The sequence below is a fragment of the Pteropus alecto genome, unplaced genomic scaffold (assembly GCF_000325575.1).
Source record: "Pteropus alecto unplaced genomic scaffold, ASM32557v1 scaffold190, whole genome shotgun sequence".
NCBI classification, from domain to species: Eukaryota; Metazoa; Chordata; class Mammalia; order Chiroptera; family Pteropodidae; genus Pteropus; species Pteropus alecto.
The window spans coordinates 5,529,774-5,545,969 of record NW_006430462.1 but is presented as its reverse complement, the minus strand read 5'-3'; the positions used below and the strand labels follow the sequence as shown (position 1 = coordinate 5,545,969).

General features: G+C 40.3%; 1 protein-coding gene across 3 annotated transcripts in view; it reads right to left on the bottom strand.

Moving 5' to 3' along the window:
• Positions 1-2,419: 2,419 nt before the first annotated feature.
• Positions 2,420-16,196, bottom strand: part of SLC5A1 (solute carrier family 5 member 1) — a 57,137-nt gene continuing 43,360 nt past the window's right edge. The window contains exons 11-15 of one of the 3 annotated variants that reach the window (XM_006904953.1): positions 12,801-12,951; positions 10,555-10,723; positions 7,252-7,467; positions 5,592-5,697; positions 2,420-2,637 (exon numbers count right to left, since the gene is read on the bottom strand). In XM_006904953.1, coding sequence (XP_006905015.1) covers positions 2,420-2,637; positions 5,592-5,697; positions 7,252-7,467; positions 10,555-10,723; positions 12,801-12,951 — 860 coding nt within the window. Of the gene's footprint in view, positions 2,646-5,591; positions 5,698-7,251; positions 7,468-10,554; positions 10,724-12,800; positions 12,952-16,196 lie in introns of all 3 variants that reach the window. The other 2 variants (XM_006904952.1, XM_006904954.1) reach the window with 2 other exon arrangements.

The window sequence follows — 16,196 nt, the reverse complement described above, 5'->3', positions numbered from 1 at the left end:
TTTTCTTTTTGAAGTCATCTCTTGTTTAAAAACTTTTTTTTTTTTTTTTTTTTTTTTTTGCCTGATAGGGCATGATTTTTTTAGCTCTATAAACTATGCATTAATAAGTAATCACTCTGCTCCAAAGGAACCATTTTCCATTTAGGAAAAGAATCGCTCTTCCTTGCACCCTTGAAATTATTCTAGTACATTTATCACTTACTGGCCCCTGGTTACTCAAATGACTAAGTCTATTCTAACAGGACCTTTTGCATTAAGAGTAGAGCTACTTACCTCATGTTTACTAGTGATTTTGAAATCATTTACAAACTTTACTACATTTTGTTCAAGTGGCTATATTCTACTCTCAACTGTCTTGGCTTCTGCTTCCTAATCCATATCTTGTGCCAACTAAAGCTCACCACAGATATGGTCAGTATTTGTCTAGAATCTCTAGAGAACAGGAAATCTGAATGTTGTGTTTTTTAATGTGTTTATTTTTCAAAGTAATACATTTTATCAAAGTAATACAAAGTAATGTATGGGACTAAATGAAGCTTAGTATAACATCTGTATGGCATCTTTCATGTATGTATCTCCCATCCCCTTTCAAAGTGACCTTGTCACACTCAGAGGAGGTAAGTAGATGCTATAAGCATCAGGGTCCCCATTTTTCAAAGATAAAAATACACAATTGACACAAAATAATTCACCACAATATATACAATGAATCATTGACAAAGACAGAAATAGAATCCAGGGCAATCTAGATACTTTGTGCCCCCTCCTTCCACCAGCTTTCAAGCCTCTCCTTTTCTCTTCTCCAAGCTCAAAAATACCACAAACACACAAAACTGAGTAAGCTGAGTAATGCTAGCCATGTGAAATTCTCCACATTTCTGTCTTCTCTGCCTAACTTAAGGGGAATATGAGGGCACATCAAATAGTATTGTCTGGGTTTCCTTCTTCCTACAATAACAAGCCATTCCTTCCCCTGTTGAATCATTTTTCCACCTAGGAATCCCTCTCAGCTCCATGGAACCTCAGATCCCAGTTCCTTTCTAAGCTAGCCTGAAATCAGTCAATATTAAGATCATGAGTTATTCTTCACTTCAATGAGATTATATTTCACTATAATTGATATTTCACAGGTAAAATTAAAAGAAATTTAACTAATTAAATTTAAGTTAAATTTTAAAAATTTGTCCCTAGGAAATAGGTTCAACAACAACAACAAAAAAATACACTCTTCTCAGCTAAAGATGTTGAGCACTTATACCCAAAACGGAGTCCACCTACCCTAACCTTGGTCAATGAATGATCATCAATCTAGACACCTGAAAAGAAGAAGCACTGTGAGCACTTGAACTCATAGAGAGGAGGATCTCAGGCTAATTGTCTTAGTGTTTCAGGAGAGCATGGCTGGTTTGAGATGACAGGTGCCCCAAGAGACACATTTGCTCTATGATGTGATCAGAGTCAGCTTCCAAGCCCGTATATCAACATCCACACCATGAGTAAGAGTGGTCTCTAGAAAATTCATTCCAGTTCCTGATAGTCAACAGAGTGGGTATTTTGTGCCAGCACAAGAAAAGATTGACCAAGTACCAACTTTACATAACAATAAAGCAAGTGTTTATAAATAAATGCTATATCATTCATTCAATCCACAAATATTGCTGAGTGGCTAAGACATTCCAGGAACAACAAATGCCAAAATGAGTAAAATCTCAAACATGAGGGATTCCCAGTGGACATTTTTATGAAGACCAGAAAATTTCCTTGACTCCAGATTATCTATCTTCTGTCCCCACTATCATGAGGCTAGTATGTGGATCCCCCACCCCTGCCAACCTTTGAGGTAAGTATTGACATCCCCAGGCCTCTCTTTCAAAGAGCAAACACCCATGACAGGAACCCCATCAAGCTCCCATCCTCAGCATTAATGCATTCATCAGTCATCAGATTGATTTTTCTTGGCAGGAATATGATACTGTGGGAGGGGAGAGGATTTTTCTTCTTAAAAAAAGATAAGGGGATGATCAGATAGGCAAAGTAGCAGGAACTAGGGAGATCAGAGCTCTTAAAATAATATTCAAGGATCACAAGCAATGTTGACACACTGAGTCTATCTGAAGCAAACTTGCATTAGATATCACAGGACTTCTGTTTCTTCATCTGCCTTTTCATGAGTAAGTAAACTTTTCTTCTGCAGCTCTAATATGTACAGCTGGCTGTGTCATATTGGCCTCAAATACATAAGTTAACAGCAAATTAATGATTTTCCTCCACCTAGACTGTAATTACACATGTACATCTTTATCAACTGGGCAAAATTTACAACTGATCAGTTTTCCTTCAACACCACAGAGTGGGACTAAAGGGAGGCAGAGTAAAGAGTCTGGCCTTTAGGAGGGCAGTCTGTAGCAAAAGGCAGGACTCAGGCAAAATATGCATGGCAGAAGACAGCCACGGTCAGCAGGATGATGCCGTTGACGTTCACTACTGTCCGCCACAAAGGCTTCTCGGAAGTGTCTGTCATCTTCAGCTTCATGGCTTCCTCTTCTTCCTTTGTCATTTTGGGACCCTTCTGCTGGTCCAGCCCACAAAACAAATCATAGGCCTTCCTGAAGCATCCTTTTTTCTTCTCAGGAACTTCTGTGTCAGGGGAAAGGCATAAAAGGATTATTGGATACATAAGCAGGAGGGACTAGAAAGGGTTTTCAGTGGAACATCTGCCATTCTGCAAACATTTCCCAATTTTCTTACTCACAGAAATGGAAATGATACAAAATGTTCACATGAACTTAATTACAAGATGATGTTAACAGATGAATTTTATATCCTTATGATCCGCTAGCCTATGTCTTATCTCTATCAGGCCCAATAAGAACACATCTTGATTTAGAACAATCAGAATCAAACATGAAATAATTATTTATGAGAGACAAGTTAACAATGGGTTGGGGAGCTGTGACACATATAAACTGTGAAACATATAAACATATCTGTTTGCCACATCACTGGAAAACGAAGAGAATTGAATGACTCAGGAGTGCATTGGCTACACCTGGAAGACCCAAGGCTTCACAATCAATCCAGCCATGTAGTAAGAATTGGTTTAAACAGTCCCTGATACAGGGCAGCACTGATCAACATTTTCAGGGCTTAAGGTCTGATGTTGCATATCAATACTTCTGAATCAAACCATCCAACTGGCCTGCCATTCAAAGTGGATGCCCACCAAGGGAACTGGTTCTCTCCTCTGAGCCCAAGTGTGGCACTGGAGGTAGACAGACCTGGGCTAGATTGTCAGGTCTGTAATTTACTAGATATGAAATCAAGCCCACTGTGTTTTTAGCACAGGGAACACTGCTGTCCATTCTCCCATTTTAAGTCACAGCATTTTAGAACTGGAAAGAACTTCAGTGGTCAGGCACATATATGTGTCAGAACTGGTACCAAAACCCACTTTTATGTCTTGTTAATTCACTTCTCATCTTCTGTATCTGTAAAACTGGGTAAAAATGCCTTCTTCATTATAAGATTGAATGAGAGAAAACCTAGTACATAGTAGGTATCAAGTGTTAGTCTCTTTCTATTCACTCTTTTCTCTCATGCACATAAGAGAGACAAGCCTCCTTTATCCCTCTACTTCGGTCCACTTCACTAAAATAGGAGAACAGGGAAGAAATAGCAAAGATTCAGGCTCACAGCCCAAGTGAGAAATTCATGGTTGTCTGGGCCATTAAAAAGTTGAGTGACCTTGAGAAAGTCTCTATGTCTCATTTTAGTCATCTGTAAAATTGGAAGAATTACACTTGCATTATCTGCTTTAAAAGAATGATGTCATGCCAAAATGAATCACTAGACTAGAGTAAGGTATTCACAATTAAAATATATTACAATCATATTATTATCTGTCATGATGATGGTGGTGATAATAATATAGGGGTGAATTCTCATACTGCTATTTCTCGAAGAATGATGAAGGTGGCACCTGTTGTCTATAAAAGACTTCTAGAGATCTTAGTTTATTGTACTTTAAGGGTAGGTGTTCAGTACGATTTCATGAGTTCATCAAAAAAACAATAGAATTCAAGTGTTGCCATGAACCTCAGACATCGTTAAGCCAATTTTCTAGCCAGTGTGAGAGTCCCCTCTAGGCATCCCTGATAGATACTCACCTGCTGCTCACCCCTTTACAGACAAACTCAGGAAATTCTTATTTGCAATCATAACGGTGATAATTACAGCTAATTCTATCATGGAACATCATATCATTCAATGTTTCCGACAGTGCCATGAAATATAGGCTAATGTTTAGAATATTTTTATGTGAGGAGCCTGAGCTTTAGAAAAATAAATATCACTTGCCCAGGATAGTAAGTAGAGAAGTCAGGATTCAACCTCAGTTCTTCCTGAATCCAAATCCCATACTCTGTCTCTGCACCATCCTGCCTCTTTACTTTGAGTTAAAATTGGATGAGTTTTTTTCTAATCACCAGTCTTTACTCTGCCCTCTGGTGCAAAATTAATCTCTTCTTCCACATTAAAACATTCAAAATATTTCTTCTCCATGGCCCTTTAAAATCTATGATATTCTCGCTCAATATGGGGCCATTTTTGGAGTAGGGAGCGTGTTCACGCTTGCCTGCTCCAAGGAAGCAGGAAAGGGCTGTGGGTTTTTTCAGCACCATGGTCAGCTGTCTATGGTTCCAGGCTCCTCCCAGCACTTGTGGAATCGCAGGTTTCAGAACCAAAAGGTCTTCAGAGATCAAAAGCAGATTGCATAAGAGCTGGGACCAGAGGCAAAGCCTCTCCTTTCCAAGGCCTCAATTTACAGGTCTGTAAAATTGAGGCGATAAGACCAAAGGCCCTTTTCAAAGCCAGGATTCTGATATTCCTGATAGTCAAATTTAGAACTTGTTCTGCCGTATCTGTGCTCTTTTTCACATTGAGCGGTAAGACCTTCAGCCCAATACAGGTAAAAAACATGACCTTGAGCTCCCACACTTTTGTACAACACACATCTCCACAACTATCTCCTGTAGGGAAGAAAAGTTGCAACACAGAAGTTGAGGAAAGCATTTCTCCATGACCAAGTAAGTTTCTAAACACTAACTAAGCATTATCTTACTGAATTTCCAGAGAAATGTGATTTTCCAAATTTGATGTGGTGAGCCAGTAACACATAAGATCCCAGAGCCTCTATTCCATCCTGCTGATGTCACTAGATCACAACTTTGGTTTCATCTGCTTTCCATTCATAGGCTATGTCAGAAGACCACTAACTCTTCCCTTGTCCCTGGCCAAGCCTCCAAATCAAGTCGAGGTAGAAAATTCCTCACCCACACTTAATCACTGGGCATTGTAACCTGTGAGGGGTGAGGGAGCTGGGATGATTCTGTACCTCCCTCCTTCCCTTGACCAGGCTTGAACATCCCGAAACCTATTTATTCATCTCACCCCTCACCTCTCTCACCACTCCCTTCTAGGAAAGAGATCTGAGCTTTGATGAAAGCATTTAGGGAAGGCTTCTGTAAAGTGATCTTGCTGTTGTGGGAGTAACTTTTTAGAGCTTGGGACTAGGCTCTGAGTCAAAAAATCACCTATTTCAGTGATCTCCTCTGGGTCTTCACGGAAGCCCTCTTCTCCTGCATCCAGGTCAATACGTTCTTCTTTGCTGTTGCGCAGGGACCAGCACAGGCGGTAGAGCTGTGGAGAAAGCAGAAGAGGTTAGAAGAAAGATCCAAACAGTATCTGAGGCCAATAAAGAGATACACATCAAGGAAAGGAAAAGTAATATGGCTTCTCAGTATCAACAAGAATGTAAATAACAGTGTCCAGCCATATCACTAGATCTAAATGTGTTAGAAGCTTAGATGTAAATTATACACATGCCCCCATAATATATGCATATTTTGAGACTAAGAGGCTGCCTTGAATACAGAAATATTTTAAATGAATAAACTCTTACTATACATAATAAATGAATTTGTTCCTTTTAGCACTAGTCCTCTGAAACAAGACTAGACACCCATTTGTCCAGACCAGCAGTATAAGATCATATTTTTGTAAATAGGTGTGTATCATATTCTGGGGAGAGGGTCTGTAGAATCATGAGCCATTTAGAACAGGGAAGAGCTGGAGGCATATTCTCTATTGACATGAAAACAGAAACTTAAGTCTAAAAATCAATGCAGTGTGTTCATCACAGCCATGCCCTCTTTGGTGACTACCTTGCTTTCTCTACTTCAAGAGGATGTGTGGAGCTAAATGTGTTTGGGGCTACTACTCAGAGAAAGACATCAGGAAGCAATTAATACAACACAAAGAAAGTTGGTGACAGATTCAGCCAGTAAATAGGACGGTGGTTCTGCTGCTGTAAAAGCAGTTTTTGTTTGACATTAAGTTTGGTCACAACTCTAAAAATTCAGCAATGAGTTTGAAGGTCTCTTAGGGATTTCTTAAGTCCCCGTATTTGTATACATGTGAATAATGGGTTAACAACACCCTTTCTCTTTCTCTATGGATAAATATGATCTTGAGTTAATTCGCTAGGTCTATATCTTGGAAACCCAAAAAAGAGAAGAATTTCAGTGATGCTAGGTTACCAGACTAGATTGTTTATGGTAAAAACGGCTCGTAATTGGTCATCTTCATCTGCATTAGGAAGGCTGAGAATATGCCTTAAACCAAGAGTGACATCTAGAGCTAACTGAATACTTGACATTTTTTAAATCTTGAATCAATTGGACTTTGATATTGTTTGAAATTTCTTGAATTCTATGGGCAACTGTTTGGAGGTTTAATTGGGAAAAATAAAGAGCAAATCGTACTTGAGATTTCCCTGTATGTGCTAATTTTTGTAAGTAAGTATGTCCCTTCCAGGAACCGTTGAGAGTTCTGACCATGAGACTGTTACAAAAAATGTAAGTTCCTATTTGGGACATGAGCATCTAAGCCACGGTATCCTCCGTGTCTGCCAACATGATCTCACTCCCTTGTACCTGAGCTGTCATTTGGGGAGCGTAACTCAGAGAATATCCCCTGCACTGCTGTGAGGACTCTTGCTGAAGACTCATGCTTGATACTGCCCTGCTGGGACAGCAAGTTTCCTATCCTGTATCCTTCAACAGGACACCAATGGCAAGTACAGACTATTTTAGTCATGTGTGAGATAATCTAATTGAACCGAGGGCGACCAAGATGGGTGTTGCTGCATGAATAGGAACAAAGGCAGGGTAGGTCTCCTGAATGGATACTCACATGCACATCTGGAATGGGCTTGGTGAAGAGAGAGACAACGACAATGATGATGACAGTAATGCAAAAGAGGATGATGGCAAAGTACAGGTAGTGCACACCACAGATAATCGTGGGACAGTTGCTGGGCTCCATGCAGCTTCCAGTTCCGTAAGAAAACTCGGTGACCATACGAGACACCCCAATCAGAAATCCTATGATCAGTCCCCAGAAGGCTCCCTGTGAAAGGAGACCCTGGGTTAATGAACGCCCGAACACACAAAACAACTGTGCATTCCTAAGGGGACAGAGGCAAAAGAATAAAGGTAAGAGAAATGATAGGTCCAGGCAATCTGAAGCCAGAACACTAGAGTTCAGAGTATGGCTCAAGATTATTATGTCAGGCCTTCCATGAGTGTCATGCTTATCATGTTTCAGTGATTTGATTTTCTCTGGGTCATAAGACAAGGATTCTTCATATGATGGGTTAAAGTGTCTAATAACTGGTTAGAATATCAACTGAAAGCCTTAATTCCAAAAATTCCCTTTAACTTTAAAAATAACTTGAATCTTTTTGCCTGCAGTTACTATTACCATCAGCCTCCAGATAGGTACATTCAGATGTAAAGTAATTAATTGTAAAGTAATTTGTATTCCTCAAAGACATGGAAAAAGAAATTGGGTCATTAGAGGATAGAGGAAAAAGGAACTTTTCCCTCAGCCCCTTTTATAAATCCAAAATCACTGTTTTTAATTTGAGAACATAAAATTATACTATATGTTTTTACATTAAATTTTAGATTTACATATTAGAAATACAGAAGCCTTTAAGAGACTAGAAACATTAAGAAACATTTTTTCATGATATTTTAACCATTCTTTCCTTCTTTCCTTCTCCTCTTCCTTCTCTCTCTCTTTATTGCCATTCTTTGCCTAGAGGACCAGCTCTGAGTCTAAAGGCCGCATTTTAAAAGGACCAGTGACAAAGTAGAGCAAGCTTATATAAGAGCGGCCAAAAGAAGCTTTCATGATTTTGTCAAGTGTTGATCTGAAGAGCTCCCTCGTTAGTAGTCATCAGTACTCCTGCACTCAGGTGCCATAAATTACCAGCTATTATTAAACATAGCATGTATGTTCGTGTCCCAGGTCTTTGCACAGGTCATTCACTCTACCTGGGAGAGCACAGGCTCTTCCCTTCCTGATAATCTTGTCTGGTTTGAATGTCCCCTCTTCTCCCCAGACAGAACTAGGTCAGCACATCCTCCTTGGTTGTGGCTGCAGCACTGTGGACACACCTCCACGCCAGCACCACCCACACTCTTATATAATCACACATTTGCTTCTCTGTCTCCCCATCTGAAATGGGAGCTCACCCAGGGGAGAAACCAGTATTCATTGCCTTTGTTTTGCTAGCGCCTAGCCCCATATCTGGCATCAGGAAGTGTCTGCTAGATAAATAAATGAACAAGGAAGAAGGAAAAGACTGATGTTCTCCATTCATCCCCCATACACTTACTCAGTTGAAAAATTATTTCTTGACTTTAGTTTGTGTGAATAATATCAATAAAACTTGCTACAGCTTTCCTTCTTTCTTGGCAATTAGCCTCTCCCTATTCCTTCGGTCTTTATTCTCAAGAGGTTCTTTTAAAATCTGAGAAATTTTAACATTTTCCTTAAGACTCAGAGTCATCCCTCAGCAAACACAGTGCCTGACCAGTTCTGAGAATCACTTTGCAGCCTCTACCTGCTACCCTCTGGAGATTCTAGATTGGTGTTTCTCAACCTCCACACTGTGACATTTGGGCTGGATAATTCTTTGTTGGGTGTTAAGGGTTGTCTTGCATATTCTAGAATGTTTAGCAGCAGCCCTAGGCTCTATCCACAATAGCACTCCCTAAATTGTAACAATCAAAAATGTTCCCAGACATCACCAAATGTCTCCTAGCAGAAGTCAAAATCACCCCCAGTTGAGTACCTTTATAGTTCATCCCAATTCTTAGCCTTTATTTTTTGAAAGACCTAGTTCATTGCTGAGTTGAGTCTGCCTGTGACCCATCACAATACTCAACTGAGCTCCTAGCCACAAGTTCCTAATTTGCAGTTTAGAAATCTCTTGGTGAACCAGCCTCTGCCAATTCCTACTGAAACTTATCTCATTGTGTGCCCATTACTCAAACCTGTCGAGATCACGATCAGGTTCAACTCTAATATCTTGGGAATGTTTATCTGTACACTTTGTTTTGTGTCACCAGCAAATCTGAACTATCTCCCTAATGGCAAATGGCAAATGAAGAGAGACATGTAGTGATTTATGCACCTCAAAGCTGGATCACTCTATGGAGCTATATTCCCCTGGTATGTATTTGTTCCTGTCCTATGGGGAGAAAGAGGTTATCTTCAACCAAATATATGTCATCGTTTACATTATTTCAGACGATGAGCTACACAATCAGCACCCCCACTCCTTCCTAACCCTCTCCAGGCAAGGAAAAAATGGTTGCATACAGAGGCAGCTGAGCAACACCCCACTCAGAAGGCATATCCACAGGAATTCTCTACAAAGTGCTTTAAAACCTGTGATGGTACCCCACTGATGACCCCGACACTTGAGCCTGGCTTTCAAAGGGGCTGCACCTAACCTAACCTTAACCTGCCTCTCCAGTTGTGTCTTCTGTCATCCACACACACAACTCCCTCTCAAGCCAAGCAAGATTGCTGACAATCCCCTCACCCTCATCCCTGTCCTTCCATTTCCACCTGCAAGTTCCAGACAGTGCTGTTCTCTCTGCCTTGAATGCCCTCTTTTCCTTCTCAGTTTCAACCCATGTTGATATAGCCTTTCTAGGAATCCGTCCCTACTAATATTTTATCCCTCAATTGTTATCTACCTCATGTGGTTTTATATATAAACTGCTTGAGCACCAGGACTTTGTCTTCACTAGGCCCTGAAAAGTGCTGGCCAGAAAGTTAAGCTCACTGCAGAACCACCAGAGGTAACCTGTGCTAGGACTTGCTCTGGAGTTGCTTGCCCAGGGGCTACAAACTTCCTGGGCAGTGCCATGCAGCTTGGGGAAAATCACCAAGATTGGATGGAAAATGTATATCATTAGCTGGAAATTAGTTTGGAACCTGCAGCAAGGAGAAGAGAGGAGCCCAAGAGATTGAACCCGTGAGAGTCCCATGGTTCCTGAACAAACCCTAAGAAGCACATCCATCCCGGCTTGAGACCTCTGTGAAATAGAATCCTTCCCACAGAGAATATGCTAATCAAGGTGGGAATTTCTGTGCCAGAATGGGCTTTCCTGTACATACATGAATGATACCTACCTGCTCATTGACTCTCTTGCAGAAAATAGCAAGCAGGAAGACAGCTGCGATGGGTGGTCCCAAGTAACTGGTGATGGACTGGATGTAATCAAAGAGCTGCCCACTTTGTGCTGACTGCACAATGGGCACCCAGGCAATGCTGATGCCAATCAGCACCAGGATAAACAACCTGAAATCAGAGCCCCCACAACAGAGTGTCAATACATGGCTTTACATGAATCAACATATGTGGCTATGCATCATATATATATATAATGACCCCAGCAAGAAAAGATAATTAGCAAATTCATTCTTATGGCTTTTTTCTTTCATATTCTCCTTCCTTAGGAAAGTCATCTGTGCCTATGAATAAGTAAAATGCACTTGACTTTCAACAGTAACCTCAACCTGTCACTACAATAAGAGAATCCCACTTTGAGAAGCAGTAGAGCATAGGAACAAGAGTGTAGACTTTGGATCCCAGCAATCCTGGATTCAAATTTTTATTCTCTCTATGACCTAGGACACTTTGCTTTACCTCTCAGAGTTTCAATATCTCCATGTGTAAACTAGAAAGAATACAACTAACCTTGCAAGTTTGGAATAAAGAGTAGCTGTAGTAAAACGTCTAGCAAATTGTAAGCACTCAAAAAATAGTAAAAACTATAATTATTATTTTCTTCTCCTCCTCTACCTTCTCCCTCTTCTTCTTCATAAGAAAGTTAAAATCATAAGACAAGAAGAGTTTATAAAGGAACAGTCTAGATAGAAAGGGACTCTACCAGGTATTTCTACCTTTCCTCCTCTTGAGTTTCACTTTAAATTCTGAAAAGTTTGGAGGGTTCCCTTACTAGTCCTCTTACTTGTGCTCTTGGTTTAATTAGAAAGAAGGCTTGATTCCTTGGCCTCATTTACTTGAATTTAAGGCAAAAGAGTCTGAAACTAACCTTCACAAAGCAATGTTTTCATTCACATATTTCTCCTCCTGGAATGCCCTCCTACTGCTCCCCCACTTACCGAAATCCTACCCACCATGTTGGACTCAGCTCAAGGTCACCCTCCCCTAGGAGCCTCCCCAAACTACTGCATGCCATGCTCACCTCTCTCTTCCCTAAGCCTTTGATCACTCTTACAGTCCCCACAGAAAAGTTCAGGATTGTTTCATGTAACTGTAGGCAGGGACGAGCCCCAAGGCAGCAGTCACTGGGTGCACAAAAATGCTAGCCCCAGCATAATCTCAGAGTCAAGGGGTCTAGCCTTGAGCAAAGCAACAAAATGGTTCTCTTTCCATGTTGCATCTTGAGCCTTATAAATAACAGGAAAAGCTAGTAAACTCCTTTCTAAGGAAAAATTACTCAGGGTAATGGTGTTGCTTCCTGTGAAGCAGAGTAGTAAACTCTTGCCTGGTCAGACCTCTCCTGAACGCCAGATATCTTGTCATCTACTGTGACCTTTCAGTCTCCCTTTCTTTCCTTTGCCTTAATCTTGATTACAAGAACTATGAGGTGACAAACCCTTTCTGCAGTCACTGGGGACCTCTCCTTTGACTGACATCCCAGAGATTTGTTCCACTTGCCCTGAGGATATTGACCTGCCATTGCCCCATGGAGAGACATAGCAGAGCTTCTGCTAGTCTGTTCAGACCATCTGCTCCATGGATAATCATGATTATTAGCACACCTGACTCATGTGTCAATGCTTACTACTTCCTGTATCATATCATGTCCATTAGTCCATTGACAATAACAAATGTGCACAGAGCCTGGTGTTTTAGACTTTATAAAGTATGCTCCCAGGCACAATAACATCTGACCCTTACAATGAGCCTGCAAAATGTTGCTGCAAAGGGTCAAGGCATTGGAGGCATCTGGACCTCAAAGATGACCAGTGAGGAGAGCTGCAGTGTGGAGGGCTGAGGAGGACAATGTGGGGTGGTATAAAGAGCTGTAGATAAGGACTCAGTTGGCCATAGGTTCCAGTCCTGGCTCTGCCATTGTCCCAGCTGCTTGGATTTAGGCAAGACAAGTCTCATTTTGCTCATTGATAAACTGAGGGTTAGATTAGATGATCCTTGATATCACTTCTCACTCTAGAAGGGCACATTTGACAATAAGCATTTTAAAGTTAATGTCACTGAAGGGCAAATATAACTAGCCACAGTGGTTACTCCCATTCTACCCAAGTATCTACCAGTCTTCCTCAGCTTGAGGGAGCTGCTCTGATCATTCCAGCTTTCATGGTGCATGACAGGGGGAAGCTGCATTTACCTTCCTGCAATCATAAGCTCTTTCTCAGTTGCACCCTTCCGAATCTTGGTGTAGATGTCCATGGTGAAAAGGGTGCTGGCACTGTTGAAGATGGAGGTCAGGGAGCTCATAAGAGAGGCCAACATGACCGACAGCATCAGGCCACGCAGTCCTGGAAAAGAAGGTTCTGAGTGATGCACAGCGCCTCAGTTCTTTTGTGTTTGGAAAGTTTGAGGACTCAAGGTTTGTTTGGCTGATGAAACCATGCCATGCTCTTCAATTTATCTCTCCAGAAAGACCAGACATTTTTAGGAATGGACTGTGGCTTTACATTATATTGTAAACCAACAGCAGTCAACAAAGAGCTAGGGACAAAATATATATGAGGTAAATACTTTGCAGTTGTATGGTGATGGTGGTGGTGGTGGTGGTGGTGGTGGTAGTGTGTGTGTGTGTGTGTGTGTGGGTGTGTGTGGGTGTGTGTGTGTGTGTGTGTGTGTGTGTGTGTGTGTCCATCTGAGGGGATTTTTATGAGGTCTCTCACTCAAAAGATTCATAATATAGCAGAAATATTTAAACTAGAATTCAAAAGATGAGGTTCTCAAAAAAATGAAAAGACAACCCATAGAATGGGAGAAAATATTTGCAAATCATATATCTAATAAGGGTCTAGTATACAGTATATATAAAGAACTCCTACAACTCAATAATAAAAACACAACCTGATGAAAAATGAGCAAAGGGCCCGAATAGATACTTCTCCAAAGAAGATAAACAAGTGGCTAATAATCACATGAAAATATGCTCAACAACAGGAAAATTCAAATCAAAACCACAATGAAATACTACTTTTCGCCCACTAGGGTAACTATAGTAATAATTAAAAAAAAAAAAAAAGACAATAGCAAATGTGGTTGGAGATTTGGAAAAACAGGAACCCTCAAACATTGCTGGCAATAATGTAAAATGGTACATCTACTGTAGAAAATAGTCTAGCTGTTCCTCAAATAGTTAAACACAGTTACCATACGGCCCATTAACTCCACTCTTACCTCTTAGACAGTCCTGACTCATCTGATATCTCTATAACTTCAAACACAGTCCTTATGCTACCGAACAGAAGAGTTCTTACCCTTTATCCACTTTACCATCTTTCACATATTCAAAGACATCTCATGTCCTCCAGAACTCTCTCTTCTCCAAGCTAAACATTCTCAGTCTCTTGCAATATTCCTGTATAATGGGGTTTGGAGGACCCAAGTACATTAACATAGATCTCTATTAAACATTAGCTTGTAAGAGTTGAGCTAACATTCCTGCCTTTTGAAATATTTTTGGAACATGATTCTATGGTTCCTCTACATTTTGTATCTGTAAATAATTGTATGATTTCATCTACAGCCTTGCAAGATGAGTTATAAAGGCTGCTCATTCCAATTATTTTATCATTTGTCAGGAAGATTTTTTAAATGGTTCCTCCTGAGTTTGTATAACGTAGATCACAGTCGATTGGAGCTATAGGAGTTATAAAGATTATCTAGTCAAACTACTACATTCTTCAGTTGATGAAACAAAGGTCAATTTCAAGGAGTTAGTACGTAGGGCTTCGAGCCCTACCTCCTCCATTTGCTTCACCAGTTAACTGTTAAGCTCGGATGGAGCTCCCCTCTCTATACCATATTCTTATCAAACTCCCATTCATTTATTCTCTTGACAAATATTTGTTAAATATAACTTTACAGTGATTCAAGCAAGAAATAATGGTAGATCAGGGTAGGATAGTGGAGGTAAAAATAGAGATAGATGAATCTAAGAGATATTTAGGAAGCAAAATGGACAAGATCTGGTGATAGATTGGAGGAGGAACATTTACTAGCTGAGAGGAAGAGGCTGAATCTGAAAATTAGACAAAAAGAGCAGCTAAAAAGAATGGGAGTGGGACAAACCAGAAAATATAGTATTATAATATCCAAGAGAAGAAAATAACTGAAGAAAAATGAATGTTCAATAATGTTGAATGCTACTGAGGGGTCAAGTAAAATGAAGAATGGAAAATATCTATTTGATCCACCACCAGGAGGTTATCAGCGAATTCAGTATTTACAGAAGCCAGATTCCAGCTGGTAAGAGAGTGGCCATGGTACAGGTAAACACAGCATTTCATTGTCCTACATGACACACTTCTTTCTGTCCTGTACAATGCTAGAACAATAGTACTCACCCAGGGTCTGTCTGCCAATCTAAAGAAATAGCATAAACTCCCCCACGTAATCTAAGGCCAGTATAATCTAAGCCAGAACTCTAAAAAAGCCATGTGACTCTTACTAATTGTAACCTTAATTAATAACCAACCCAGCTCAATGGTACAGTTAACTATTACTCCCACATTTATAGAATTTAAATGTAAACAGTTTGCCCAAGGTCATGCATCTAGTCTGTGGTTTAAAATTTTTTTTTGAAGACCATTCCAAGTTCCTCAATTGCAGCCTTGAGCAGAGTTCTGTAAGCCAGACACTGAGTTGCTATGTGGCTTGGAAAAGTCACTTTCCCTCTGTGTAGGCCTCAGTTTCCACAACTGTAATAGGAAGAGTTTTGACTAGATGATCTCTATGTTTCTTTTTAGCAATAAAATTTTATATAAGTTTGTTCTAAATTTTCCTGATAAATACCTTTGAATTTTTGGTCTCCTGAGACTCCCTAACCTAACAAGATTTGCATCTCTTGAGCCAGAATTAAATTTTTCTTCAATATGAAATATGAACAATAACCCCAAAGGTCTGCCCCAAAACCCTAGTGATTCTGGATTTAGTCCTCAATCTCCTACAATAACACATTCTCTATAGTGAGGAGCCCTCTTGCACCCCATCCATCAACTGCCTCAAACGTCCTCATTCCAGAGCTTTCTCTCCATGTTTTTCTTTGGAACAGTCTAAAAGTCAATTCATTCTCCAGATAAAACTCTGCTTAGTTCAAGCCATCATGTTAATGTCTGTTGGAGAACTAAGAAAGAACTTCCAGATAAGCATGGAAAAGTCATGGTCTTCCCTAGTACCTTTTCAGATTATCTCTTTTCTATGTTTGACTGATGGACAAGTGCTAGGTCTCAGAGAGCCTAACCAAGTCCTATGTCTCCTAGTCAATTCATTCTCCAGATAAAACTCTGCTTAGTTCAAGCCATCATGTTAATGTCTGTTGGAGAACTAAGAAAGAACTTCCAGATAAGCATGGAAAAGTCATGGTCTTCCCTAGTACCTTTTCAGATTATCTCTTTTCTATGTTTGACTGATGGACAAGTGCTAGGTCTCAGAGAGCCTAACCAAGTCCTATGTCTCCTTCCCCTTGTGGGAAGATATGATAAAAAAAAAAAAAAAAAAAAGCTGAGGAACCCTGGAGGGGGGCTTTTTTCCCTTTCTTCCA